General features: G+C 48.7%; 12 protein-coding genes across 12 annotated transcripts; 6 read left to right on the top strand and 6 right to left on the bottom strand.

The window, feature by feature from the left end:
- Window positions 1-206: 206 nt before the first annotated feature.
- Window positions 207-1568, top strand: FTJAE_11420 (uncharacterized protein; the record flags this gene model as incomplete). Its single annotated transcript, XM_037344361.1, has 2 exons — window positions 207-782; window positions 831-1568. 2 exons carry the CDS (start codon window positions 207-209, stop codon window positions 1566-1568), a joined length of 1314 nt encoding a protein of 437 aa, XP_037201490.1.
- A 308-nt stretch (window positions 1569-1876) lies between these two features.
- On the bottom strand, window positions 1877-2794 carry FTJAE_11419 (uncharacterized protein; the record flags this gene model as incomplete). The annotated part of the gene is made up of 2 exons (XM_037344359.1): window positions 1877-2613; window positions 2728-2794. The coding sequence occupies 2 exons, from the start codon at window positions 2792-2794 to the stop codon at window positions 1877-1879; spliced, it is 804 nt and encodes a 267-aa protein (XP_037201489.1).
- A 695-nt stretch (window positions 2795-3489) lies between these two features.
- FTJAE_11418 (integral membrane protein PTH11) lies at window positions 3490-5102 on the bottom strand (the record flags this gene model as incomplete). Its single annotated transcript, XM_037344358.1, has 8 exons — window positions 3490-3806; window positions 3855-3922; window positions 3969-4351; window positions 4397-4464; window positions 4511-4550; window positions 4597-4778; window positions 4824-4956; window positions 5004-5102. 8 exons carry the CDS (start codon window positions 5100-5102, stop codon window positions 3490-3492), a joined length of 1290 nt encoding a protein of 429 aa, XP_037201488.1.
- Window positions 5103-7719: 2617 nt separating this feature from the next.
- On the top strand, window positions 7720-8235 carry FTJAE_11417 (uncharacterized protein; the record flags this gene model as incomplete). Its single annotated transcript, XM_037344357.1, has 1 exon — window positions 7720-8235. One exon carries the CDS (start codon window positions 7720-7722, stop codon window positions 8233-8235), a length of 516 nt encoding a protein of 171 aa, XP_037201487.1.
- Window positions 8236-8549: 314 nt separating this feature from the next.
- Window positions 8550-9095, bottom strand: FTJAE_11416 (uncharacterized protein; the record flags this gene model as incomplete). Its single annotated transcript, XM_037344356.1, has 2 exons — window positions 8550-8734; window positions 8879-9095. 2 exons carry the CDS (start codon window positions 9093-9095, stop codon window positions 8550-8552), a joined length of 402 nt encoding a protein of 133 aa, XP_037201486.1.
- A 675-nt stretch (window positions 9096-9770) lies between these two features.
- Window positions 9771-10820, top strand: FTJAE_11415 (ADH7-NADP(H)-dependent alcohol dehydrogenase; the record flags this gene model as incomplete). The annotated part of the gene is made up of 2 exons (XM_037344355.1): window positions 9771-9994; window positions 10049-10820. 2 exons carry the CDS (start codon window positions 9771-9773, stop codon window positions 10818-10820), a joined length of 996 nt encoding a protein of 331 aa, XP_037201485.1.
- A 662-nt stretch (window positions 10821-11482) lies between these two features.
- FTJAE_11414 (alcohol dehydrogenase Bli-4) lies at window positions 11483-12400 on the bottom strand (the record flags this gene model as incomplete). Its single annotated transcript, XM_037344354.1, has 1 exon — window positions 11483-12400. One exon carries the CDS (start codon window positions 12398-12400, stop codon window positions 11483-11485), a length of 918 nt encoding a protein of 305 aa, XP_037201484.1.
- Window positions 12401-13525: 1125 nt separating this feature from the next.
- On the top strand, window positions 13526-17561 carry FTJAE_11413 (uncharacterized protein; the record flags this gene model as incomplete). Its single annotated transcript, XM_037344353.1, has 3 exons — window positions 13526-13815; window positions 13873-16525; window positions 16905-17561. The coding sequence occupies 3 exons, from the start codon at window positions 13526-13528 to the stop codon at window positions 17559-17561; spliced, it is 3600 nt and encodes a 1199-aa protein (XP_037201483.1).
- Window positions 17562-19215: 1654 nt separating this feature from the next.
- FTJAE_11412 (Oxidoreductase short-chain dehydrogenase) lies at window positions 19216-20342 on the bottom strand (the record flags this gene model as incomplete). The annotated part of the gene is made up of 3 exons (XM_037344352.1): window positions 19216-19379; window positions 19435-20191; window positions 20253-20342. 3 exons carry the CDS (start codon window positions 20340-20342, stop codon window positions 19216-19218), a joined length of 1011 nt encoding a protein of 336 aa, XP_037201482.1.
- Window positions 20343-20722: 380 nt separating this feature from the next.
- Window positions 20723-22492, bottom strand: FTJAE_11411 (general amidase; the record flags this gene model as incomplete). Its single annotated transcript, XM_037344351.1, has 1 exon — window positions 20723-22492. One exon carries the CDS (start codon window positions 22490-22492, stop codon window positions 20723-20725), a length of 1770 nt encoding a protein of 589 aa, XP_037201481.1.
- A 559-nt stretch (window positions 22493-23051) lies between these two features.
- On the top strand, window positions 23052-24883 carry FTJAE_11410 (serine threonine kinase 16; the record flags this gene model as incomplete). The annotated part of the gene is made up of 6 exons (XM_037344350.1): window positions 23052-23233; window positions 23279-23486; window positions 23541-23557; window positions 23609-23711; window positions 23757-24661; window positions 24712-24883. The coding sequence occupies 6 exons, from the start codon at window positions 23052-23054 to the stop codon at window positions 24881-24883; spliced, it is 1587 nt and encodes a 528-aa protein (XP_037201480.1).
- Window positions 24884-25438: 555 nt separating this feature from the next.
- Window positions 25439-26857, top strand: FTJAE_11409 (transcriptional regulatory; the record flags this gene model as incomplete). Its single annotated transcript, XM_037344348.1, has 4 exons — window positions 25439-25499; window positions 25549-26189; window positions 26238-26693; window positions 26792-26857. 4 exons carry the CDS (start codon window positions 25439-25441, stop codon window positions 26855-26857), a joined length of 1224 nt encoding a protein of 407 aa, XP_037201479.1.
- Window positions 26858-26903: the final 46 nt, after the last annotated feature.

Below are 26903 nucleotides of genomic sequence, written 5' to 3'. Positions count from 1 at the left end.
AAACGATTCCAAAGTATAAAGTGCGCGATGATACCCTCATGTCTGTGCTTGTTCATCCAATCTCATCTCTGTTTATTTGTTTCCCAAGCTCTGTGAGCCTTTTTTTGTCTTCTCTTCTACTCTTCATTCCTTTACTAGGCTGCAGGAACAGTCATTCATTACAATATTTGCTATTTTCTTAATTGCCTATTACTCTCTCTATCACGATGAAGTTCTCTGCTGCGATTATCACTCTTTCGGCCGGTTTGGCCACTGCGACGCCTGTCTTTCGCAGCCCTGCGCCTGGTCGCCATGTCTCGCGATCTATCAAGAAGCGACAGGTTCCCCAGGAACATTCTCACGACATTGTCTTGACCATCACCGGCGAGATGCTCAGACTCAACAACCCTAAGGAGATTCAGGACCCTATTTTTGGCCTCTTGGGTGATGCAGCTGCAAAGGAGGGTGCAGGCAGCGTCACCAACCTCGCTTGTTTGAAGCAGGAGACTGCTGATCAAGCTTTTACCAACGCTAAGGAGATTGGTGATCTGCGTGGTATGGCTGGTGCACTGCTCTTCCAGGCTATTGAGCGCAACACCGCTGGTGTTGGTGTTGCTAGCAAGCTGTGCGATGAGGCAGCTGTCAACCCTGAGATTGGTGCTCTTACACAGCACCAGGATGCTGCTTCGACTGGCGCCGGTGCTATCAACAAGGCTGTTACTCTTGAGCTGGCGAAGCAGCTGGCTGGCATTGGTGCTGACCCCAACTTGGCTCTGCTGAGTGGTACTTTCGCACCTGGAGACGTAAGTATATATGTGCGACTGCGCAGTGAACCTGCTGACAATGCTTAGACCAGTGATACCACCGGAAAGGGCAACTCCTGTGACGAGGAGGAACCTGACCTAGGCTGCATCTTCTCCCAAGGCCTTCTTGTTCTGGACGCGACGCCGGATGAGATCTCCTCTGCCGTCGCTGATGTCAAACCTACATTCACCGGAACAGGCGGCATCTTCGCTACTGACCTGGTTGACCTTGCTTCATTCTCTGTTGCATCTGGCACCGAGGTCGCTGATCTTGCTACCATCGTCAACGGAGCCGCATCCGGCGCCGCATCAGCCACTGGTGCTGCATCCGCTACCGACGCCGCCAAGGCCACTGGCACCGCCGAGGCACCCGCTGCTACCAACACTGGCAAAGCTGCCGAGAACACAGCTGGTGCTGGTGCCGGTGCTGGAAAGGGCTGCAAAGCCAAGTCAAAGACCGCCGCCAGCGCAACCCTAACTCCCCTCCCCAGCCGCACCTCCGGCGCTAATGCCAAGGCCACCGGCGCCGCCAACAATGCTCAGGGTGTGAACGTCCAGACCTTCACTGGTACACTGGGCGGCGCACCTCCCCCCGTCATCTCCTCAAACGCCGAGAAGCCTTTCTCTGTCAACGGAAACACATTCAACGGTGAGAGTGTTGCTCTTGGTCGATCTTGTGATATTCAGCATAATGCTTGCGCGGATGCTGCCAACTCTGGTCAGCTTTCGGGAGGTGTTGGACAATGTGAGACTCAGTTGGCTGCTTGTCGCGCTGCTATTCAGTAAGGTGAGCATGGAGGTGGAATTTATCCGGTTTTAGCTGTAGATATATACTTTAGATGAATCACGACTTCGCCTTTGAGCATGAATTAGTCAATCTTGCAATTTGTGCCATGAGTTGTTCTGGCAATAGTGCTTCTTGAAACTTGTCTCTATCTGTCCTATAGAAGGCTTCATCTTTTCTACAGTTCATTACGTGATTTACTTTCAGTTCTCGCCATGCTTAAAATTGAACTTGAGCTTCGAAGGCAATTTGCCTGATAATCTTCTTGTCGTACCTATAACCTAAGTTATCTGCCCTAGCGCCCTCGTATCTAGAGCTCAGTATGGCCATCACCTGAATGCATCTCTGATGTATTCCCACAGTATCTGCTTATATCAAAAAGTTGACGACCATGGTTATCCATCCAAATACCCCCATCAACAACTCCAGTTAGTCTCTTGTCCTCCCAGCTTTCAATAAGTCGAAAGAGCACCACTTGATACCCTGCTGCTGTCACGCTACTAAAATCCGGCAAGAGATCGTTGTGAAGTCGGCATGGAGGGATAGTGATCAAGTCCCGATCGTCATAGAAGTAGCCGTTATTCATGCCACTCATCTGCAACTCAACATGCCTAGTAGACAAGCATACGAGCTGCAACTCGATGCATCCCTTTTCCTTAGCAGGTAGGTCATCTGCAATAAGCTCCCAGTGACTGGAGGGACATCGTACACCTGAAGGACACCTGGAAGCGTTGCGATGTCGGAGAATGAAGATTGGGAATTCTTCCCCATCGCCGTACTGACCAGCAGCGGCTGCCCACCAGAGGAGTTCGATTGCAAACGACTCATCGCCTGGAGGTTTGGGACGCACCCATATGTCCTGCTGAAATCTTGGGTCGAGCTCTCCGTAAGCTGGAGCCTCTTCTTGATCAACGTGGACTGATGCCTTGGACGGCCGATGATGACATTGACCGTCGCTGAGTTGATCAGAAGACTCCGAGCTAGCTAGAGATTCGCTGCACTCTTGGGACGCTTCATTATCCCCAGTCGAAAGGGCCGCAATGGCTGCTTCGACCTCGGCCAGTGCCCGTTATAGGGCAGACTTGGTAGACTGAAGTTGCTCCATGCTGTAAAGTCTGGTGGTAGAAGAAAGTTAGAGATTAGTCTTTGGAAAGGGCTTACCTGTGGTGGTGGTGATGGTGGATTGGTGCGGAGATAGACTGCTGTATGAGAGTGGACTTTGAACCATTTTATAACTACATCCGGGCACTTATTTCAGTTGATTGTTCTTCCGTTCCTCACTGGAGCTTTCTTTAGGGCTCAAAACGTTGGGTGGACAATTGATAAGCCTCAAGGCACAACGGATATGAGTTAACCGAACAGGCCTGAAACAAAGTTAGATGTTGCGTGAAGTTAATAAGAGCGCTGTTTGAAACACAAGCAGTTTATTCTTGAGTTCTCTGGTAAGCAGGTAATGTGAGAGCCTCCATTGTCCTGGATTGTATCCACTTAGGCAACTAGCCTTGATGTTGCGTATGCTGTCCGTTTGCCATCAGCGGCTGTATCCTCCGCAACTATGCCACTTGGCATTTTGACGAACTGCAAGAACATCACGTCGAGTTCTGTAATGAATCGAGACCTAATTTGTGAAAGTATTGAACAGGTTGCAATGAGATAATTGCTGATGGGCTCAGAAGTGACTAGTGAGAATGACGGAGTGGATTGAAGCGATACGTCATTGACTGTGCGCATCCATTCCTCTATGGACCATGATTTATATTTCGATGAAGAAAGCCTAGCAGGAACCGGGTCTAATTATAGTGCGCACATCAATCACTACATTGGGCATTGTTCTCATGCCTAGCTCATGGTTCATGCCGTACAGACTGAGAAGATACTTCTAGTCAGTTCTTAAAATGATAGATGACATGTTTTTTGTTATATCTAAACTACACTTCTACTATCATTCATAAAGGTTGTCATCTCGACCAGCTCAGCCGTGCTCGACGAAGCCTCCTGTTGCGCCTGAACTGGCGTTCCTTTGTAAATGGTGCTCTCGGTATGACGCGAGGAATTCGGAGTTTTACCCGTCTGCCTGGGTGCCGATGATCCATGGTGGGGATTCTTAGGGCCTGAGTCGACAGAACTTCCGAGTCTTGGGAATGCCTTGAGGATAAGCATTCGGAGATCGGGAAGACAGACACACCATAGACCAACGTTGATCTCAATGACGGACCAGTAACATGTCTCGAAACTGTCCCCTACAAAATGTCAGACGTGCCTGGGGGAAAATAGGTTCATGAACTTACAGGTTGGGTTCTGAGAGTTTCCAAAAGCAACCAAGTATCGCAGTCGCAGGATACTGACAATCGTGACACTACTACCGTTAGTCGTTGAAGCAACATCACAAACGGGTTACTCACAAAGTACCGACCGTGAACATGATAGCTACAGCAAGCTTCCTTTGCCACTTCATCTGCAATTGGACCAACTGCCAGATAGGAATAGCCAACATCCAAACGTCCAGGATGATACCGACAGCTGCGATTGCCCAAGCCAACGGCTGAACCCCAAGACAATGTCCCTCATGTAACTTATCCCACCCTGTCCAGTAGAAGCTGATCGGTCGACATTGCGCAATAGCCAGGACGTCAAAGATGACCATTCCCAGGACCGAAAAAGCGATGGTTCCCCATATCAGTCGTCGGACGCTTGCCACGGGGAAGATTCGGAGGTAGAAGAGGGCGACGCAAATCTTGGTCAGGAAGACATCGGAGGCGTAGAGGACTTGGCCAATGTAGATGTACTAGAACTGTCAGATTGAAATAGTGATTGTGGCGTAGAGACGTACGCAGAGATAACTGTTGATAGTATCTGGGCTGAAAAGCCATGAATCTCTCCCGAGACCATTACCCGAAACTATCCGCAGTCAGTATTGATTCCATCAAGTATGCAGATGACTTACGGCCATGAACACAAACAATAGTGTTGCCCAAATCGAGTAGCTGTTATAATCAGTTAGGCACCCTTGAAATGTTGGTAAAGACTCACAAAGACTGCTACGACGAGATAATCATCCGCCCTAAACTTCCTCTCGTAGTGTAGCTTGTGCCAAACCCGGAGGCCAACCACAATCCCGGTGATTGCAATCAAGGTGATGGCCAGAACATCGAATTGCGCGTGTCTGTCTCGGACGGGAAAACCACAGGCAGTTGACGTGACATTCAGCGTCGCTACGATCATCAGCATTTAATTAACACCAAATTCGCCGCACTCACCTAATGCGTCCCGGGGGAGGCATTGCTTCTGAACACAGCTCAAAACCTGCGTCTTCAGTTTCGGGTCGGCGCAAAGACACTGTACGTCAATGCCACAAGTCGACGTCGATACAAGCTCGATAAGACAACTCCCCTAACAAAAATCAGCATTTTTCCGACCAGGATAAGCGATAAACATACCGCGCAGTCTGGTATCTTTGTCAGAAAGTCCGAGACATTATCGCCAAGCACTCGGCACACGAGACACGCCCACGTCACCAGCAACAGCAGCAGATGCATGCTTCAGATCCAGTCGATATGCAGCATGGTTGGGAAAAAGAACACACAGCTGTGATATTGACAGGGGAGGAAATAAGAGGAAACTGAGCAGTCATTTAATGGCTGATCTGCCACTTATCTCACGTGGCAAGTTTAGCCTGGGTGGAGAGATTGCCGATGCAAATCCTAACTTGACCCCATAGAGTTTGGGACCTCGTCTCCAATAGACTGGAACCGGAGTCATGTACGAACGAGGCCCGAACGAGATGAGATAAAGAGACTAACTGGAAAGCTGGGAAATTGTGTGTTGGGATGATAGGTGTTTTCTTTTGGGTACTGTGGAGGATCGACGGATCAGCGCAAGCATGGACTGGTAACTGATTCGGGGCGATAAAATGAATTGCTAATTCGGGTGTAGGCGTCTCGGCAGTTATGGATCCTCAAATACGAGACAGAATACTCACCAGTTGCACGGATGTGAGACTTTCTGTCGCCCGTCCCAAGCTATGCGGCCACTAAGGATCCGCGATCCACTTAGCAAAGCCTTATTGTCAAAGCGGGATGGGGTGAGATTATGCGTTCGAGTCAGTGACGCCAAGTTCGCCGAATCATTGGGAGTTTGTTATCCTGCCGTGTTACCGAACTTGCTGACAATGACTGACGTGAGCGATAATTGCAGTCTTAACTGCGAACTAGATCTTTATCTTTCACGAGAATCTTTCGGCCGTTGTTACTCGGCATTAGAATTGCATGCCAGGTGGCGTCACACTATGCAGGCACGGGTGATATTAGAGTGCGGCTAGCCAGCGTCATATGAACACATTCAAGCCGGCAGTGAGTTTTTCCACTACTTTCTTGAGAAGCATATTTCGGCACATTACTGCAACGCCCGAAATCTAAATATATTTGTAGAGTGACCGAAAAGGGAAAGAATAAGACAAGCTTGGCGTACAGGGTCTAAACAAGCTTGCGGGACAAGGTACGCTAGAGCTTGCCGCAGCCTACAAACGGAATGCAAACTGCGGCTAATGACAGTCTCGGGAGTATTTGTCACTGCCCTACCTGTAGCGTCAGAAGCTGCTGTCTTTGTGCTGAGAGCCAGGTGACTGCTAGCACTGGGGATTGTAGACAATGAGTACTTGACTTTCACTGCATAAAGACGTGGACTATGGACATTTCTGGATAAAGAACCTTATGACCCTTATGTATTGACTACCTATTCTCAAGCATTTGGGGACAAAGAGCTCAAGAAAATGATCGGAACTGGCTACCCGGGGTTGGGAAGAGGTCTGGTGGTTATCCCCGAGCCAAGGCCGAGAAGATACGGTGCGAGCGCTTGACCTCCCTGTACTCATTCGACAGCAATATTCCAGGAGACGATAAGCGTTGGAAAGACCGGGCCCAGATCTCACCTCCCTTGTTCTCTTGCCTCCTGAACCCTTCGGGCCATCTCCTCTCTTCTCGCTCTACAACGAGGACATTCCATTGGAACGAAGCAACGACCGCTGTGAATACCGACAGTGCAGTGTCTCCAGCCGTCAAATAGAATGCCTTCTGCGCAAGGATCCCATTCATGAAAACTTCCCATGTCTTTCCCGCAGTAGCATAGCTTCTCATAGTATATTACGGTGCACATCGTGAGCGATGGGATTCGAGGTACTGTAGTGTTGGATGCAGATATTGTTTCTCTTTGGAGGCGCTTTCTATTGTGGTAGAAATTTGTGGAGGGTGTTGGAGATAATTGAGAAGCCGAAAGAGGTCTCCTTTATATATAGACCATACTTCGAGGCTGTGATGTAGCCTGGCATCGCGCGTGAGAGATTCTGTGGAGGATTATTTGTTGATAATCACGATTTGCATTAAGTTTGTGAGTCTCTGGCGTCTACCAAGTGTAAGCGGCTTCTCCACAGTTGAAGTTCAATCCTACAATCACTAAACATAAGCTGAAGTCCAGTCGCGACAGACTGGACTAATGTAGCATGAAGACATGACGTGAAGAGAAGCGACTATGACACGACCGAGAGCGATCAACATACGGGGACTTCTCTTCATTAGATGTTCAAGATTGATTCCCGTACTGATGCTGAAACGGAATGAAGGAATTCTGCCTGGGTGCATTCTTTGGATGTAATGGCAAGTCTAGCGCCATGCAGAGTGCGTGAATGAGGTGGCTGAGAAAATGGCAACATGTATTCAGCCCTGACACTGAATTGTCATCTGTCAAGAACACATTGAGATGCTCAAGGCGACACTCAATTGTCTGTCCAGTCATCATTCAGCTTCATTCAACGAACTCACTCCCTGGCACTGTTCACAAAGCTTATGAACGCGCCATCTGAAGTTACGGCATACAACAAAGAAGAAAAGTTCACCAAACCTGCACATATAATGAACGTGAGATGCTAAGAACAGTGACTCTGATGAACATAGAATTGCGATTCATTATAAAAGGCTTTGTTTGTTAGTTGTCCGTATCAAACCATCAAGCAGCTTTCGTCACTGTATCCCACTGGTTCCTTTTCCCGTATCCATATCAAACACCCACAGACGAGGCAATTTCAAGATGAGTTTCTACCGAACGACTGGTAAGTCTGACACAACTACAAGAGCTAACAGTATGGATGAAGAAATTGCGATCATGGCGATCTCAGATTCAGAATCAACTACAAGCACAGGTTCCCAGGATATTGTAACCTTGATTGAAGAACCGGCGACTAAAGAACAGTTGTCTTATTATAGACTCGACTTCATTAGTAAAGGAAACGCCTACTCTCCCAAAGCTATTCGGATTACATCCCACGCTCTCGTTCGACGTATCCACTGCGTATGGTTCACTGTAGAGTGGAGTGACGGCGCAGAGTCATGGGAACCGGAATTTGCACTGCAGCGCTATCAACCAGAGCTGGTCTATGCGTACTGGGATGCCAAGAAGGGGGGACGTGATGCGGCCACGCAATTCGATATGTTCCATGTGTTTGCGATTCTTGACCATGGCAGCATGTGGAATCATGGCAAGAGGTGCGCTAAACAGTTTTCTTATAAGATTCAGTGGGTGGGATATGATGAGAAGGAGCACAGCTGGGAGCCAGCGGCCACGATTGCTGGTATTGTTCCTCGGATGAAGAAAGAGTATGACGAGATGCATGGGTTGTGAACTCTGAGAGATGGTACAGCGTGAGAAACTGTATTGACAGGTAGAAGAGGAGTGGTATTGACGGCTAAATGGAGACGTGGAGGATTTCTTCCTTGGATATACTAAGCACCTTGAAACCTTGGTTTGATGGAATGCAAGTGAGATAAGGGGAATCTTTAGACTGTAGTATCATTAGTTAAGAGAAAGGTCATTGGACCTGTTTTAAATACTATAAACTCTATTGTGATTTATATGCAAAATGGGATAAGAACCGAAGCTCAAATAGACAACTAAAAACCTCAATACAGAGGTCTCTAGAATTCCTCCTGGCCTGTTTACTCGTGGAGGTACTTGACCTCTTTCCCAGGATTCGGCTGCTCAACCAAACCAAGTTGCTGAAGAGCTGTCAAAGCTCCCTCCTCTCCAGTCTCATCCACAATAAGCCCATCCCTAAGAGTGAAGATCGTCGTTCCAGAGAAGTACATCCTCTTCCCCGTATTCGCCTTCTCCAAAGCGCCGACTGCAAGATCATGGAACGCAACTCCAGTATGACTTCCGCCCCCGATCCAACGACCTACTACATACGGCCCGCTTGCAATCAGGGGGTGCTGGTAGGCGTGAAACGAGATATCTGGGAATGCCTGTTGATATGAAGGTTAACTACTACGTTGAGAGTTTTGTATGGATCTCCTTGCCTCTTTGAACTCGGATAGCATCTTCTTGGCATTCTCTTTCCCATATCGTGGGCCGTGCATTGGGTAGTTGATGACGAAGTTATCAGCGCAGAGCTTGTCGGCGATCTCAGGGTTGCCTTTGCCCCAATACTCGGTGAAATACTCCTGGACGACCTCCAGGTTCTTTGTCTCCTCCTGAGTGGGCATTGTGATGCTATTAGGTAGGAGTGTTGCTGTTGTATCGGTATGATCGGTGAAGTTGGCTCGTCTTGTTGTCGAGAAAAAGGCTATGGTTCTTATAGTGATATGGGTAAGCGACACCTGACAGAGAAGCCCACTTTGTTACTAGTTTTGCAATCCACCGTACTCACCTTACCCAAGGATTTGGACTTGGTGATTGGCTGCTTCAGAAGCAATATCACCTCTTCGGAAACTCAGCGCGTTAATTTGGAGCCAGCGAAGGTACGGGGGCATAGAGCCATCAGATCATGATAGACAGTCTTGCTGCAAAATAATTAGCCAATTCAATAGCAACGTCTCCAGGTTTTCCATGAGACGCAATCAAGATCTTCTGTGATTGGTCGCTTCGAAAGCAACATTCCACGAAAAGAACGTCATAGAGAAATTGCGAAAGAAGCCTGCAGTATGATGGGTCATATTGAGAGCAAAGCTCCACCTTTGAGAGGCCTGGCACTGTAATTGTCCGAGAAACAAGTACCGTCTCTGGCGGCAAGCCGGATATGAAACCAAGGGGAAGTCGATTAATAGATCTTCCTAGCCTTTAAGGAATCCATTCCTTATAAATAGCCATCGAGTGTGGGAGAGACTGGACCAACTCAAGTATTTTGCAGACCAACAACGCCGTTCTTTTATCTGCCAGTCATGTCATCGATCACTGTATATCGTGGAACTGCAAGCGGGAGAGTGCAAGAAAGTACAGTCTCATGGCCTGATCCTACAAAAGCACATCAAGTCACAGTTCGCATCACTCATTCCGGTATTTGTGGCACCGACGAGCACTACAAATGCCAAGACATGGTGGTTCTCGGTCACGAGGGAGTTGGAATAGTAGAGTCAATCGGCAGTTCTGTCGTTACTCTGAAAGTGTAAGTGACCTGAGCGCAACCTGGGCCTTGATGCTAACAACTCCCTTGATGTAGTGGAGATCGAGTTGGTTGGGGCTACTGTCACGGAAGCTGTCTTACCTGCCAGTATTGCGATCGAGGTCAAGAGCTTTACTGCGAAAAGAGACAGTTTTATGGCTTTGACGACTTCGATCAGGGCTCGTTCGCGACTTATGCAACTTGGAATGAGCACTTTCTCTTCCGTATTCAAGAAAGCATCCCGTCTGCTGAGGCAGCTCCTTTGTGCGCCGGGGCAGACGTGTACTCGGCTCTACGTAGCGCTCAAGTCCAGTGGTATCACCGAGTGGGCGTTCTTGGCCTCGGCGGGCTAGGCCACCTAGCTGTTCAGTATGCTTCCAAGATGGGATGTCATGTCATAGTCTATTCGCACTCACCTGGCAAGGAACAAGCCGCTCGAAATCTGGGAGCGTCAGACTTCCAGGTCTTGAGTGATGCTTCCACTTCTCCTCGTGCTGTTGATTGTCTGCTTTTAACAGGTGCTCAACAGCCGGAATGGTCTCAAGCACTGTCGCTGGTTCGACGGGGCGGTGTGATAAGTGCCGTTACTGTGGACTCATCCGACCTGCGATGTTCATACGGAAAGCTTCTGATGAACGCGATCAGGATCCAGGGGAGTCTACCTGCCGCCCCGAATGTCCAACGTGAGATGCTCAGCTTCTCGGTGCTGCATGGAATGCAACTAGTCATCGAGGCGTTTCCATTCACCGAGGGTGGAATTAATGAGGCGATGGAGAAGCTTCGCCAGGGTGAGATGCGATACAGGGGTGTTCTAGTGATGGAGGATTAGGGGTCTCGACAAGCTAGGATGTACGTCCTCGACATCACTCTGGCCCTGTATTAAGCTGATTCTACATAAGTAGAGAAGGAAACATACTATGGTCAGAATTTCGAGACGACACTCTAACAGGATCCAAATTTTCAAGAACAATCTAAGTTGTATTGCGTTAAGCTAGCAATCTGCTACATGAGAAGCCCATTAAAGTAGTACCGGCCAGATACCCGTGTCATTTTTCCATATCCGGATCTCCTTCAAAAGCTCAGAGTATCTAGCATCTCAATTGTGTTCCCTTCGAGATTATAGTTTGGGCCCCGGGCGAGGCTTTGGTTTAGGGGGAGTTGGGTTTGCTGGAGCAGGCATGTTGTTGCGAGTAGCGGTAGATATAGTACGTAAATCTTTGAGGATTCCAAATTGGCGGTATACCTAGAAGTGAAGTTGGAAAGTGTCCGGGCATGTTGGCGTGTCGATCGGGGTTTATATACATCTGAAGGTTCTGTGACTCACTGATGTATAGCAGTGACATATGTAGCAATCACAAACAACAATGTTCCACAACCATGCACTGTTATTCACGAAACTACAAATTTGGCAGCGTAACTACAATCATCAATTAATATTAAGAGTGAAAATGAAACTACTCTGACAAACATTCTCTTCCGTGCATAACAACTTCAACCGAGGTGCTGCTTGATCTCTTGCTGCGTCCACTCCCAAAGCTTTTCTCGCGCCTCCTTATCCTGAGACAGTTTGCTTCCCTTGCCCTTCACACCAACAGGATGATAGAAAACACCACTCTCAGCCTTTGGATCAGTCGCTGCCCATAACTGATTCAGCGCACCCTTGGCAGCATCAACAGCGACGAAGCTATTAATAACCCGGGTAAGCGTCCCCATGATAAGACTGTTCTCCCTAATGGGACCCGTAAGATTTGTGTGTACGACTCCTGGATGGATGCTGATGACTTTGATCTTGGGATATCGCTCGGCGAGGGCAGCGGCGTAGTGGATGTTTGCGAGTTTCGAAATCCCGTAACGCGATATCGTGGAGATGTTAGGCAGTGTGGTCTTGAATTGATCCAATTGATATGGATTCTTTGGAGCCATAGTCTCCCCCGCTGACGAAACGAATACGATCCTCACGTCAGGATTGGTCTTGGCGGTCTCTTCGAGAGTGGGGAGGAGGAGATGCGTGAAGAACGCATGACCCATGTGGTTCGTGCCAATCTGGATCTCGTAGCCTTCCTTGGTGAGACCCTCTGGCGTCATCATGATGCCGGCATTGTTTATGAGGATATCGAGTCGAGAGGAAGATGCTTGGAACTCTGCGGCGGCGGATTTGATGCTCGATAGGGAAGCGAGATCAAGAGCCAGAAAAGATACAACTTCGGTGTTGGAGCCGCTTTGCTTAAGGTCATTGACTGCCTGCTCGAACTTTTCTTTGCTGCGACACGCGAGGAAGATCCTCGAAGGTTCATGCTTCAAAAGCGCCCGGGCAGTCTCAAGACCAAGTCCCGAGTTTCCTCCCGTGATGAGGATGACTTTGCCCTTCTGGCTGGGGATGTCAGTATCTGGAGAAAATTTGACAGCCATTTTGCCGTTTGTCTGGGAGAGAATGAATGGCGAGGAGAATGGTTGCAATAGCGTCGTCATATATGTAGCAATGGCGGGCTCGGAATCGTGGATTGTCCCGTATGGTTGTCTTAACTCCGATGCTAGGCTGTTTCGGCACGGTAGTTGCATGAGCTCGAAGCTTCGGCAAATGCGTGACATGTAAGTGGGGGCTAAACAGGCTTTTGACCACTGAGAGTTCATTTGTCTAAAAGGTGGAATTAAGGTTGCAAGCGAGGTCGAATGGCGTTGCAACGAGGCAACGGTACTCCGTACATTCAAGAGTCTTCTGTTATTTTGTTGCTATGATGCTGCATAGTTCAGTGTCTGCTATCAATTCTGCGGCTCTATTACTTGTGGACTGCGAAAAGAACTTTTACTTATTTATTTCAAATTTAGTCAACTGGATTCATAAATGGTAACCATCTTCTCTTCTTTTCCTGTTTGAAGTCATACCTTGACCACGGCCGGCCTCGCATGACGTCGCTTGGTCTATGGGGACAAATGTTACGATAGTCCACTCTATAGATAGAGAGTCTTCGTAGAAAAACGGCAATCGCAGTTCAATTACGTGCCCCAGTGCAGGGCTGTACGCAGCGAGAGTACAAGGGCAGATATCTTACCAGAGCAGCTTGATGATTGTCTTATTTTGCAAGCTGGAAGAGGTGCGACGTCACATCTAATAATTGCGCTAATATAGAGCCGCTGCAGTGAGTGATCGCCACTAGTTAAAATGTGAGCCAGTAATGGAGCACTGTCAGCACCTTGTCTTATCGTCAGCTCGCCTAGGACAATCAGCCCTCATTATGACAAGGCGTCGCGCAAGGCAGTTTGAAGTAAGCACAGCTGCACTTTTGATGCAAGTCAGCGAGTCTAGGATCGCTTTGGGCAACCTGCATGTATCAGCTGCGATAAATAAGTGAGGGGTAAGCATTTCAACCGGCACCGCTTTCTTCTTCATTTCTCGCCAAGTTTAGTGACCCAATACTACTCCGTACATTCTCCGGAAATAGCCACCTAGCGGGTTATGCCGCGGTTGTTAATCTCTACATTTCATTCCATTCACGGTTATCGTAACGCTGGCTGCACTATCGTACCCCAAGCCCAATGATGGCTGATGGCTGGGATGCAAGCGCAATTTCGGCTGTGGCCGCTCTAATCGTCGCACTCTTCGCACTTCTAGTCGCTACTGCTCAAGCACTGCAGCAATACCTAATCACCGGTCAACTCATCCGTCTTTGCGACAGCGTCGTGTTTGGTCCTTTGCCAGGCCAGGGCTACCGCGTTTGGCAGTTCTCCCAGTTTCGCTTCCGAGTACTGTACTCAATTCCTCAGATCAATCTCGATGCCGATCTGTGGCCAAAGGAAAGCCCGCATATCAAGTCTTATGCTATCGGGTCCGAGATGCTACCTAACCTTTAACCAGATTCATTGATTGACTACTCGGCGTCAAGCTCCTCAGTCGAGATTGTATCGGATTATAGAGTACCTGTCAACAGGAGGGGTACGGCAGGTAGAGACTCACGGACAAGCAGCGAAGCTTGGAGTTCCTCAGATCGCTCACGCCTCAATCGAACCTGTTGGGCTTGTTGGGACTCGGTAAGACTTTGGCTGCGCCTTAAGTTCCGAAACAAGGGCTCTGGCGAAATACAGACCAGCAGCGACTCTTGGAGCTCATCGACTGGCTCTGACTACAATTATTGGGACTTCTTGGGCATTTGGCTGCGTCGCAAGTTTGGAAGAGCCCACTCAATCTTGCCGCCGGCAAAGAAGAAAAATCCAGCCTCTGTATCCCATGATGCCTCCGTGGGCGAGGCATCCTGGGTCTCATTCTGCAAAGCCATCAACAGTTCATGTGGAGGATCAGTGAGATACCGTTCTGTGACTTATGACGCCGACAGATGTCCCTCTGATCTCGTTACGGCACCGATGCAAATATCCATGAGAGACATTGCCGTTATGGGATTGACAGCGGGTATGAAAATCACAGACTGTTCATTCACGGAAAAGTCCCTCTCGATGCAAGGCGCCATCGGCACGATCACCAGCTCCAACCATCCTATTCTCGGGCCGATACTTCACTTCACTCCCAGAGCCATTACCTCACCCTTGCCACGATCACTGCCTCCATGGAGCGATGATGATAGAGGAGTCGTAAATAAACGCTGGCTGGCTCGGACATGGGATGTCTGCACTGTTGCCAAGGTGCCGTTCAACTCGCTCAAGAGACGTACCACTAGACGTCTTGACGACCGATGGACCAGTTATCAAGATCCCAGCCCGTATTACAGGCATCGGGAGGAGAGAAGAGGGTTCAAGATGGCTGGAATTGTTCCAGTCGATGCGGATCAACACGAGGGCGGCCGGAAGAAGAAGAAGAAGAAGACAAAAGTCAAGAGATCAGATAGGACGGGGACTGTGTCCATGAGTCGCCGGCCCCAAGACGGTAATTGGTTCATTATAGAGCCGCCACGCCCGCCCGCTCAAGCAGCTGCTAGGGAGGGTAATGGGAATAACGAGAAGGATGAAGACCACGGAGGAATTGGGGATGATAACGAAGGGCGGGCGACACCGGTACACCAGTCTCCGTCGGCAGCTGAACTCAACTCCTCCAAGGAACAAGATACGGCTCCTACGGAAGAACTGCACCAGGAGCTATCTGGAGACAACTTAACCTCCCAACATGGCCAGCCAAGTGGCCAAAGTCCAGTGAGAGAAAAGTGGTCCGAAATGTATCCAGGCGACTCCGACAACTCATCTCATCACGATGCAAAAGGAAAGGGGCAAAGAGATGATATCGCAGCAACACCAGCTACCGAGCCATTGGTATATGGCCACTCAGAGAAAGAGCAAACAGCGCTTGACACGGGCCAAGATGGACGTCGTTCTCAAAGGACCCCGTTAAGACCTGACGAGCTGAATGTAGCCGCTGCTCAAAGTAATGGAGGGGGCATCCCTGCTACATTTGCTCGGCCGGTCACTCGTCTCCTTCTGACGCAGACACCACACTGGGATACATTGCCAGAAGGAACTCCGCAAAACACGAGTCACAGAGAACCAGACATTCGCCAACCTCGGAGAAGAGCCACGGTCGAGGACGTACCTGATAGCGGCGATGAATTCGCATCTGACCCCGGAAGACCGCTAGGTCCGGAGATACTGGACCGAGGGCATGCCGCCAAGAAGCGACAAGAGAGGAGGAATAAACGTAGCCGAAAGATACAGAAGGACAAGGCTATCGTCGAGGAGTCAGGGACGAGCGACAGCAGGCCTCAGTTCTTATTGACCTACTCGGGAGAGGGACTAGGCTCGGAGCCAGAAACAAAAGAAGATAAAGCTCATGCAAGAGAAGCAGAACGACGACGCAGACGAGAAGAGCGAGAGCTTGAACGCGACAGACGGAACAGATCTCGAGGCAACGTTGTTTCTCTCAATCGAATGGATATGTATTGGTTCTGCCAGGTGGATATCTACCAGGGCTTCCGGGCTACACCGTGGAGACCCGACGTACCGACAGATACATCACTAGTCGGCGCCGTCACTGTCATTCTGGAAGCGTTGCTGGAGTTTCTGGAAGACAATGTCAGCTTGGTATACTGCAATCCCAGTCGTTTCTACACAACTCGAGACTGGATTACGTACGGTGGTATATCATACCCAGCGTACGCAAGTAATGCCCGTGGTGGTGTTATTGCTAGGGGTTCATACAAGGGCGTACGAGTTCCAGCACTCCAGTACAGTGTTCCAGCGCTGGAATTGTTGCATTCATATGAATGGCAGGTGTCCAGCTATCTGCATGACCAAGAGCGCTATTGCGAAGACTTGAATATTGAACTAATGCGAATCGACGCTTGGCTTTCGTACGTCGGTCGCACAGAAAGAATTGCAAATGGGCCCACGGACTTGTTGAAGGGAGCACCAGCGCTTGTGCTGCTGCTTCAGGCAGACTTTGAAGTGGATTTCATGAACATTGATCTGTCTGCTAAGGAGGGTGGTCATCAGGATATACAGGGGTTAGCTGATAACGTGATGGACTTTCTTACAGATGAAGAGCTCGATGAGGCTGAGCAGTTGTGTATATTTGTTGCACTCCTCCGCGCCGTCAAGGTATGTCAGTGTGTGTTGGCGGGGTCGAATACGCGGGAGATGTATGAGATTCTTACGAAGGATGTTCAGGCGCATCTTGTTTAATACTCAGTTGCGATAGCAGATAAGTGAAGGAGGCGTAAAAGGAGGTATAGTTAATATTATTGGCCTTTTAAAGGAAGGAGTCTTATCCGACTGAATTGAACTGGACTTTGTGAGTTGTTTCATGAGTCTGATCATTTTTGGGCTACCCTAAACGCTACAAGTGCCTTTTCGTTACTTCCTAATCGGGTAGTTTCACCGGTAACGAACCCCGCACACTGCAAACATAAGCTGTTCAGATCTCCCATGATCAATGATTCTGAACATCGCATCCTCTGAGACCTGACTATTGTTCAAGATACAAAGCTTCAGTCCCAGTTTCAAGGCAAAGATGAAATTCACTCTATTCTCTGGCACGCCGGGCCAATCACCTCTTCCAGAAAACCCACAATCCGACCCCTTCGAACTCGTCGCTATTCCCGGCCCCGACATCTGGAGAACTCCCTCTTGCGCTGGAGGCCGCGATGACTTCACCGGACCAATCTACGCAACGCCCCTCCCCCTAAGTTCATTCAAAAGCGCAAAAGTCACTATATCCTCGGACTTTCCCGGGAATTACTCTCAAGGGGGTCTTATCCTCTTCATGCCCGAAACCACTCAAACCGGCCTGACGGAATCACCACGAACATGGATCAAAGCCGGTATCGAGACAGTCGACGGCGAATTCTTTGCTTCTGTCGCTGCTGCGAAACCGTATTCGGACTGGAGTTTGGTTAGGTTGGAGGATAGTTGTGCTACTTTTGAGATGGAGAAGGTGAAGGGGTCGCTTTGGATTTATGTTACGGAGAGGGATGGGAGGAGGACGCCTGTGAGGAAGATGACTTGGGTTGTTGATGTGGCTCCGGAGAATGATATCTGGATTGGTGTTGCGGCTTGTATGCCCAAGGGTGATGAGAGTGAGAGCGATGGGGTGTTGAAGGTGCAGTTTCGAGACTTTTCTATCACAACAGAATAGTCCAGCAAGCGTAGAGACTGTCCAAATTGTATTTAACTATCGTGACTCTGCTTATTCCGAGAATCTCTTAATGCAATTCTAAATACCGATTTTTTGACGCTGGAATTGACTTGGAAGTCCAGTTTGTCTTCAAAGATAGTTAGATCAGGACGCTTTTGCCACGCTTGCTGGGTCAGTGGCACCGGGAGCGGTAATGCCAGTGGAATTGCAGACCAGCGAAGAAAGCCAGATTACCAAGTCATGTACCTCGCTCACAAGGCCTAGACATGATATTAACGACCATCACCACTGATAGGGGGACGCCGTCTGCAGAAGAGGTCTTGTTCCCGTGCGCAGGTCTTCTAAAGACATCCGTATTAATGTGCTCCCAGTCAACGATATAGTATTGCTCAGAGAGGCGTTCAACGCTCTATTCAGTTCTGTAGTTGTTCATTTCAGCATATAGACTCAAGGTAAATATCCATAGTGCTTCATCATTTCTTAGACATGCTACAGCTTCTACTACAAAATTGCAAAACGACTTCTCAAGGGCTAAGAAATGTAAGAATACTGTTCAAGTTACGTTCTCCATTCGCCTACCCACTCAGCGGAAAGTTCAAGGGCGCCCGTTTGTTCACGGTACGGGATTCAGTGTTCTTGATATACGCCCAAAGACCAGGTAGAATAGGTAACTGGCACTGGGAAGTCAATCGCCTAGAAATCGTATAAAATCGTCAGAAAGCAGCACTGCCCGCCACAGTAGAGTCACCTCTTGCAGAATCCGCTATCCCAGAACTTCACCCAAGTACACTCACCTTCATAACATCCACCCACCATGAAGACCGCCCAACGTGAACTCCTTCCCCTATCCATCATCTTGATGTTGATCTTCACCCTTCTCATCTTCTTCTCCTTCTGCATCACCATCCTGAAGAACATCCGACTTCTCCTCAACCTTTTCTTCACTGCCGTGTACTACTGTATCATCCCAGTGGGTGGCATCGCACTGGTATTCTACTTGTTTCGTTCAGCGGCGTAGGTATCTCAGTGACTGGCCGCTGACATGCCGGTCCTCCAGATGCCCTTTTTGTTGGGCCTTTTAACTGGGCTTTTGTTTTTTCATGCCTTGAAGTCTCCCCATCTCTTCTTTGGGCACTTCATCAACTTGTTTTTCAAGGTGTCCCTCTTGTTGTTGTTTTATCGCGGTCTTTGTCACATCAAGGAATCCCTGCAGCGATCTTTGGGTCCGCGGACTTGAGCCACGAGGTAGGATGAAGGGTTGGTAAAGGCAGGCTGTTGATGGTTTGGGTAGAGCAATATTCCGTCTTGATATTACGCTGTCGGGATGAGAGGAGGGCAAAACAGTCAGGATATGGACACTAAGGGATAAAGATGGTTGGGTAATTTAGCCTAGGCTTAGAAAATCTTTATCAAGTTTATTCTAGTACCACTATCTTAAATTGTGACTTTTCTTAATTCCTAAGGCCCACCCAATGCATCTGATCATTCGTGTAGGACGCGGCAAGATCATTTAAACGCCACTAAATAATGCGATTGAATCTTGCCTATATGCTGAGGTATCTCTAAGTCATACTAATTGTGAATAAAGCAACCGATCAAAAGCATTACGAAACAGTAACAAGAAATGCATCATAGGTTCCCTCTCTATCAACCACTACTCAAGAGGCTCTTTAACGCCAGTAGCAGACCCATATCGTGAAACCTGTTCCTCTGTCCATTCCCAGAACCGTTTCGCATGGCCCGTTCCTCCCTCAGCCTCCGTCTTTGATCCCTTCACCATGGCCGGAAGTGCATGCCACAGCCTTCCCCATGGCGAAACTACAAGTCCATCACGTCAGTACATCCACCAAACAGCATCTGTTGGACCACTTACTGAATCTACCCGTAGTCTCCAGTGTCACATCAGGAGAGAACCCAGCAAAGATATTAACATACCCACCATAGTGCGATGGATAAAAAACAGTTTTTCTGAGGATCCAAGTCAGGAATTTCCCCTGCGTACGCCAAAGCTCTGAGTCGAGATTGCCCGGGTTAAGCGGCACAGAAATAATACCGTCGTTTTTATGGCGTGCAGCATATTCCGTGGCGTGGTAGTAATTCCCAAGCTTGCTAATGGCATATTGCTGAAACAGACTCTGCTTTTCGATCCCTTTGACTCGGTCGATGTATTTCTTCGTGGACGTCCAAAACGCAGCTGTTGATGATGCCCAAACCACGCGAACGCTTCCTGGTGGAGATGTCTTCGCCGTCTCGATCAATACAGGCGTCAACTTCTGCGTCAGAGCAAAACTACCAAGACAATTGGTTCCCAGCTGAAGCTCGTAGCCTTGTTTTGTCTTGGATCCATACTCAGGGAATCCAACGCCTGCATTATTAAAAAGAACATGGAGCTTATCTTCCCTTTTGGTGAATTCCGCAGCTGCTGCTTGAACACTATCAAGGTCTGCAAGGTCAAGTTGTATACAGATTAATTCGCCGTGTGACTCTGGAAAGGCAGCTTTGATCTCGTCGCGAGCCTTTTCGTTTTTCGTAGTTGTTCGTGCGAACATGTAGACTTTTGCGTTTTTGCTGTAGACCATTTTGGCGATCTCTTTGCCGACGCCGGTGTTTGAGCCTGTGATGGCAATTACCTGCAATTTTGAGAGAAATCGTGAGTGAGGGCCCTCGGGGAGTTGAACGATTGAGACTTACTTTGCCTTTGAGGTCGGGTAGATCATTTTCTGTGTATTTTGGGCTGCCGGCGAATAAGCTCTGGCGCACGATGTTGAATGCTGCTGCCATAGTGTCGCTCTTGTTCAATCGTCCTGTGTCGTACAATGACCAAGTTGGACTGGGCAGCAGGCTATTTATTATTTTCCCTATGATGGCGCGTCGAGTCGATGATGCACTTCCAAGGACATGATGATCGACACAGGCACTCGGAAGCTAATCTTCAGTGGTCTAAGCGCAAAGAAAGCGCTATAAATGATTCGTCAACTGCAGGATAGTGCACCGCTAGCTTCAACTTTAACCGTTTGCTTGGACCGAGGTATGACGTCTCCCTCTAAAGCCTCGTCTGTCTTGCTCGCTCGTTCAATTCAATCACGTCTCAGTGTCTTCAGTGACAAGATAATAGACTTCATTTTAGCTCAAGAGATGCAATTTATTTATGTCACAAGTTACTACTGCAGCTTCAATACATCCTTCAACACCGCCAGCGCCCCAAACAACTCGTTATCATGATACTTCCTCGCCACAATCTGAAGAGTAATCGGGGCACCAGTAAAGTCTGACTCCTCCCACAACTTCTTCACCTGTCCACAAGCCTCACTCAACGGCTCATACCCACCAGCATACATCTCACTCCCCTCTACCTTGAAAGGTGTAGGTACCACGACACCAGGATAATCCACAAGGTTATACAGCGATGTATAGTTCCAGAAGAACGCTGTGTCATGAGCTGAAGCAGGTCCGACGAATGCCGGTCCGATCAGTATGTCCACGTCTTGATCTTCCCAGCTCTTTGCGAATGCCCAGCGAAATTCATCTCGTTCCCGACGCATGAGACTCAAGTCGACGGCGTTCTTCATGCCAAGTGGTTCTGCATCCTTCCAGATCCATTCACTTAGAGGATGAATGGGCTCTCCTGTCGCTTGAATGGCATCTCGTGATGGTTGTCCACCGTCAGGCCAATACATGCGTCGAATCTTGGACCAAGCGCCCGCCGAGTCAAACACCTTGAAGTCCTTGAGCTCAATAAGGTCTTGGTATCTTGGATCACAGAGCTGCTCTCGTGCCCACTCCAGAGCCTTTACAACAGGAGGTTGAGGAACGATAAATCCATCGTTACTGACATAGCCAATCTTCAAACGACCATTGATCGGAGTCTTGAGACCATTCCAAGGAATAGGCACCAATCTCGGGTCCTTCAGATAGGGTTTGCACGACAACACGCTCTGCATTAACAGGTCCATGTCTCTCAAGCTCCGGCACATAGGGCCAGTAGATGCCAAAACAGTCAACTCAGCTGGAAACGGCATCGCATCGAAACCTCTCATCGGCATTGTATATGAAGTAGGTTTGAATCCGTAGATACCGCAAAAGGCTGCGGGACCACGGATACTACCGCCGATATCAGTACCGACACCGAGGACAGAACCTTTCATTGCGATAAGGGCTGCTTCACCGCCGGTTGATCCACCTGCTGAGAGGTTGATGTTGAAGGGGTTGAGAGTACGACCCCAAAGGGAGTCGGTTTCAAGGTGCATGATGGTCTGCGGTTGATTGGTCTTGCAATAGAACACAGCGCCGAGACTTCTGAGGATCGCAACCATGTCACTATCTGTCGTATCCTCTCTCAAGCTTGCAAGACAACCTTGAGACGACAGCGTCCCAGCTATAGCCATGTGCTCTTTGATGCTGATAGGCAGTCCATGCAGAGGACCAATAGGTTTCCCGTGCTTAGCCATATACTCATCAAGACCTCTTGCCTGCGCAATAGCTTCATCCATAAGCCACTGCGTTAAACAACAGGTAAGTTGATGCGCAATGATAGCCCGCTTAGCAAAAGCAGTAGCGACTTGAACAGTCGAAAATTCACGGCTAGCGAGTGCTTGCAGTAGACCAACAGCATCATAATCTTCTGTGATGCGGACCTCATCTTCAGTGAGGATGCCACAGGAAGAAGGGATGTTGGAAACGTCGAGGGGAGGGTTGGCGATTAATTCGGCGGGGAGGTAGTACTCTTGAGGGACTTTGGACTTGATGGTGTTGAGAAGAGCGGCGCGTCTAGCTTCAAACGCGGGTGTTCCGCGAGGAACAGGCTTTGGCTGGACAGTGAATGGAGTGTTTTGCTCTAGATCATCGGTGGCTCTGACTTGAACAATGGAGGCATCTTTGATGAGGGCTTGGGGCTGAGATGGCGGAAGAGGGGCTGGTGACACGACGCTCATGATGGAATGAAGAGGATGTTGATAAGAATCAAAGGGTGCAGAGATAATGAACTTGGGATAGAAGATATAGACAGGTCAGATAGATTGAAAGATAGCTTCAGTATTAATACTACTAAAATGCAACGGGATGATCGTCTCGTTCCCCTCGCCCGCTTGATCATGATTGTAACGCTCGGAATTGCATTCCTAGACTCTTAGGGTAGGTCGACACGAGTGATCCGTCGCAAATACACATCATTGGCCACAGCTATCAACCTAACTTAGCTCAAGCCCGCGTCCCACCATGTTGATAAGACTGACCATTCACGTCTATTTGCGCCATCATGTTGCACCAATGCACCACTAGCTTATCCGGCCCCCCTCACGATTAGCTCTTAGCGGGGAAGCGAATCTCGGAAACGAAGATAACTATCGATATTCAGAGCTTCATCATATCAGCTGTATCATTCATGCTTGGTAGATAGTCGAGGTTGGGGTATATATTGGCGGGCCTCAACGCACGTTTGGTTTGCCAGTATCCATCAGATCTCTTTTCAACCCGCTTTTCTTTCTACCAACAATGACCGAATCCATCAGCATCCCTGGTACAGTCCACCTTGTGGATCTGGACCACGACATGCATGCTCGTCATGCCAGTTCATCTGCCGACATTGTCCTTAACCCAACTCCATCCAAGGACCCCAATGATCCATTGAACTGGGCTCCTCGTCGCAAGCTACTCTCACTGATTTGCCAGAACTTGTACGTGCTACTCCACCGTGCTGTGATGCATCTAACATAATGTAGATATACCTGGTTCGCTGGCTTTGCAGTGTCTACCGTCTACTCAGTCCTCGTACCCCTCTCCGCTAAATCTGGAGTTTCTATCGCGACTCTGAATGAGGGCACAGGATATATGTTTCTCTTTCTGGGGTGGAGTCTTCTTTTCTGGCAGCCTTTTTCTTTGCGCTATGGTAAACGCTTGACGTATCTGATCTCTATCCTTGGTGCCATAGTAAGTCATCTTCCGTGTAAGCCCTGTACACATTTCTGACATCTCATTTCTTAGGGAACTAGTATTTGGAGGTATGTCTCGATCTTTACCTGCTATCTATCCTTCGACTAACATCATTCTAGTGCATATGTTACCAGCAATGGCGAGTGGCTAGCGAAGTGCATCATCCAGGGCTTCTTCATCTCCCCCATCGAAGCTCTTCCCGAGATCTCAGTCACCGATATCGTAAGTCCCCAAACCCCTCCTCAAAGTCTCTGCTTACACGCTTAGTACTTCACTCACGAGCGCGGTACATACATGGGAATTTATTCCTTTGCCCTCGCCGGCAGCAATTACTTCGCCCCAGTTGTATGCGGCTTCATCGCCGACCACCAAGGCTGGCAATGGGTATTCTACTGGCCAGCTATTTTTCTCGCTGCTGTGTTTGTCTTTCTGTTCCTCTTCATGGAAGAGACGAATTACACACGCGAACCCGTGTCTGAGGAGACTCCTGAGGTTACGTTCTCCCAGGGTGAGATCAAGAATGAGAAGAGTGATTCGGTAGCTGCAGACGCGCCGGCTGCGGAGAATGGAGAGGTTTATAACACCCCCAAGAATTTTATCCAGAAAATGTCGCTTTGGCAGCCTTCGCCAGGACAAAGCATGCTGACGCGATCATGGCGATCGTTGAAGTATCTGACCTGGCCTGTCATCTTCTACGCCGGATTCTCCTACGGTTCATACCTCATCTGGTTCAACGTCCTCAACGCCACAGCCTCACTTATTCTTTCGGGACCGCCATACAACTTTAGTTCTTCCATGGTTGGCCTGAGCTATCTTGCTTGTTGCGTCGGTGTCGTCATTGGAGCTCTGGTTTCCGGCAGACTCAGTGATATTCTGACCATCAGGCTTGCGCGTCGCAATGGTGGTATCATGGAAGCGGAAAGTCGCCTTTGGCCATTTGCTATCTGTGTTGTTATGGTGCCCTGTTCACTTATCCTTTGGGGCGTTGGAGCTGCCCATAGTGTCCATTGGTTTGGACTTGTCTTTGCGATGGGATGTCTCGCGTTTACCAGCGCTGTAGGCGTTACTCTCAGCGTCAACTATCTCATCGATAGTTATCACGGCATCAGTGGCGATGCTATCGTCACTGTCATTCTCATTCGAAACACCATGTCTTTTGCAATTAGCTACGGGTAAGTCTCATTCCACCAAATCTCGTCAATGATTACTAACGTTTTGGTAGCATTACTCCTTGGATAACTCACCTTGGTTACCAGAACTGCTTCATTTCAGCAGCATTTGTTGGAATGGCAGCATCCTCTGCGTTCATTATTATGATGGTTTATGGCAAGATGTTCAGAACTCGTAGTGCTGAGAAATATTATGAGCTGTCGGAGGATGGTCAAGGCCACTGATTGATATATGGTAATATTAGTTACTTCTGTAGTTTAATGGAGGAGAGAATCACTGGACCTTGTAGCTATTGGCATTTAAGAGTGCCTAGAACAACCAAGATGTGAATCTTGAATTGATGTAAACCAAAAATACTCTAGCTCCTCAAAGGCCTTTTCCATGTGCACTGCCCTCTTCCAGTTCCGTCTACCCGGCACTGATAAATCTCGTCTTGATAACAGCATCCAGTCGCTCAAGATACGCAGCAAGGAACTGATTGGGCGAATGGGATCTTGATATCGGCTATCGTCGTGCCAAGCGTGAGGCAGGATAACCATCCATGTCAACCCCGCATCTCAACAACTCCACCAAGAAGTTATCGTCCAGTGACGATAGAAATAATCAGCCCCAGATAACGCTGACGCGCGCCAGGAACACTAGTTAACCCGTTTAGGACAAGATGTCCCTGGTCACACGCCAACGTTGAGATTCAAATAGCTCCTCCCTTGCCCATTGCCGACTCCAACAAATGCCCCCGCCCGCGATTTCTTGTTCATGTCTCGACCAAAGATGCGACGATGACGGATAAAATTAACACTTCGCGGAAGAAGTTGCGCACAAAGACGGGGTGCTTTACATGTAAGTCTACAGCATCAGCGTGTATTGTCTTGCTAACATTTGGCAACAGGTAGACAAAGGCGAAAGAAATGCGACGAAAAGTCACCGATCTGCGATTTGTGCCGATCTTCTGGGCGAAAATGCATATGGCCTTCAGCAAGCGACTTACTCGACCGTCGTTACTCCCATCATTGCGATTCACGGCACCAAGATCGTGCTCTGAAAGAACAAATACAACTACCCGACGATGACATAGGGAACTCATTGATACCCACCGTGCAACATACCTTTTCCCCCTCCAGCCCAACAACCACCTACGACACAGATTCCGTCTGTCCATTAGACCTCCTATCGCAAGCCGCCACCGTACACCGCGTACTCTCCAACCACCTAGAACTGCGAGTCTCAGATCACTTCTCCGATAAATACTTCTCCCTTCTCCTCCTACCAGACTGCTACCGCGGCTTCCACGACGGCTGGCTCACTGAGATCAAGCAGCTTATGGTGACTCACAAGAGCTTATACTACTCAGTCTTGGCTTGTGCTGCATCACATATCTTTCTCTCCGATTCCGTCTGGGAAATGCATCCTGTTGCGTTATCCTACTATGCTGAAGGGGTGAAAGAACTTCAGCTTTTGCTTGGGAAGGTTTCGCAATATGAGAATCATGATGCGCTGCTCATGTCTGTGATGTTGCTTTATCTCCATGGGGTATGTATCCGGCTATCGTGATGCAAGGTTAAATACTGACAGTAATAGTGCTTGGGATGGGGTACGCAGAGTGACGTTGCACAGCACGTCAATGCCGCGACTCGTATAGTCACTTTGAGGCTACTTGACAAGCCAGCCGGCATTCAACGACTCTTCGACAGACTCGCCCTCGAAAGTGTCATATACCAGCAGTTCCTCCTGTCAACAGGCCTATGGACAGAAAGCAACCAATCCGAATTTGTGTTCGACCCAGACTTTTGGGATGGTGTTGAAAAGCTTCTCGACAGGTCCACACTCTTATCAGGAGCGCCTTGGAACGTTGAAAGCCCTGTTTTAGGAGTGCCGTTGTATTTCTTCCGTACGACTATAATATTGCGGGAATGTTACCGTTCAGGTGTCAGTCTCGAACCAGAAGTCTTCAACAGGATACGACAAGAGGTACAATACTGGGAAGCACAACTCTGCGATCCGAACTCAGAATCGATTTACCTCTCCTCTGATACGGTCAGAAAGATACCCAGCTTAAAAATCAGGGACGAAACATATCTATATGCGATAGTTGCGTCCCTTCTGCTTGAGCAGATTAGTGAAAATGGGAGTAGAGGGACTATGCCATCAGTGGTATCCAGAGACAAGTGGCAGATAAGGTTGTTCTTACAAATTCTTAAGAGTCACCAAGGGAGTCGAGAATGGGCAAGATCATATGCGGGTAAT

Source organism: Fusarium tjaetaba (assembly GCF_013396195.1).
Source record: "Fusarium tjaetaba strain NRRL 66243 chromosome Unknown NRRL66243_c0000281, whole genome shotgun sequence".
NCBI lineage: Eukaryota > Fungi > Ascomycota > Sordariomycetes > Hypocreales > Nectriaceae > Fusarium > Fusarium tjaetaba.
The sequence above is the reverse complement of the archived record's forward strand: the minus strand, read 5'-3'. Positions and strand labels throughout refer to the sequence as shown.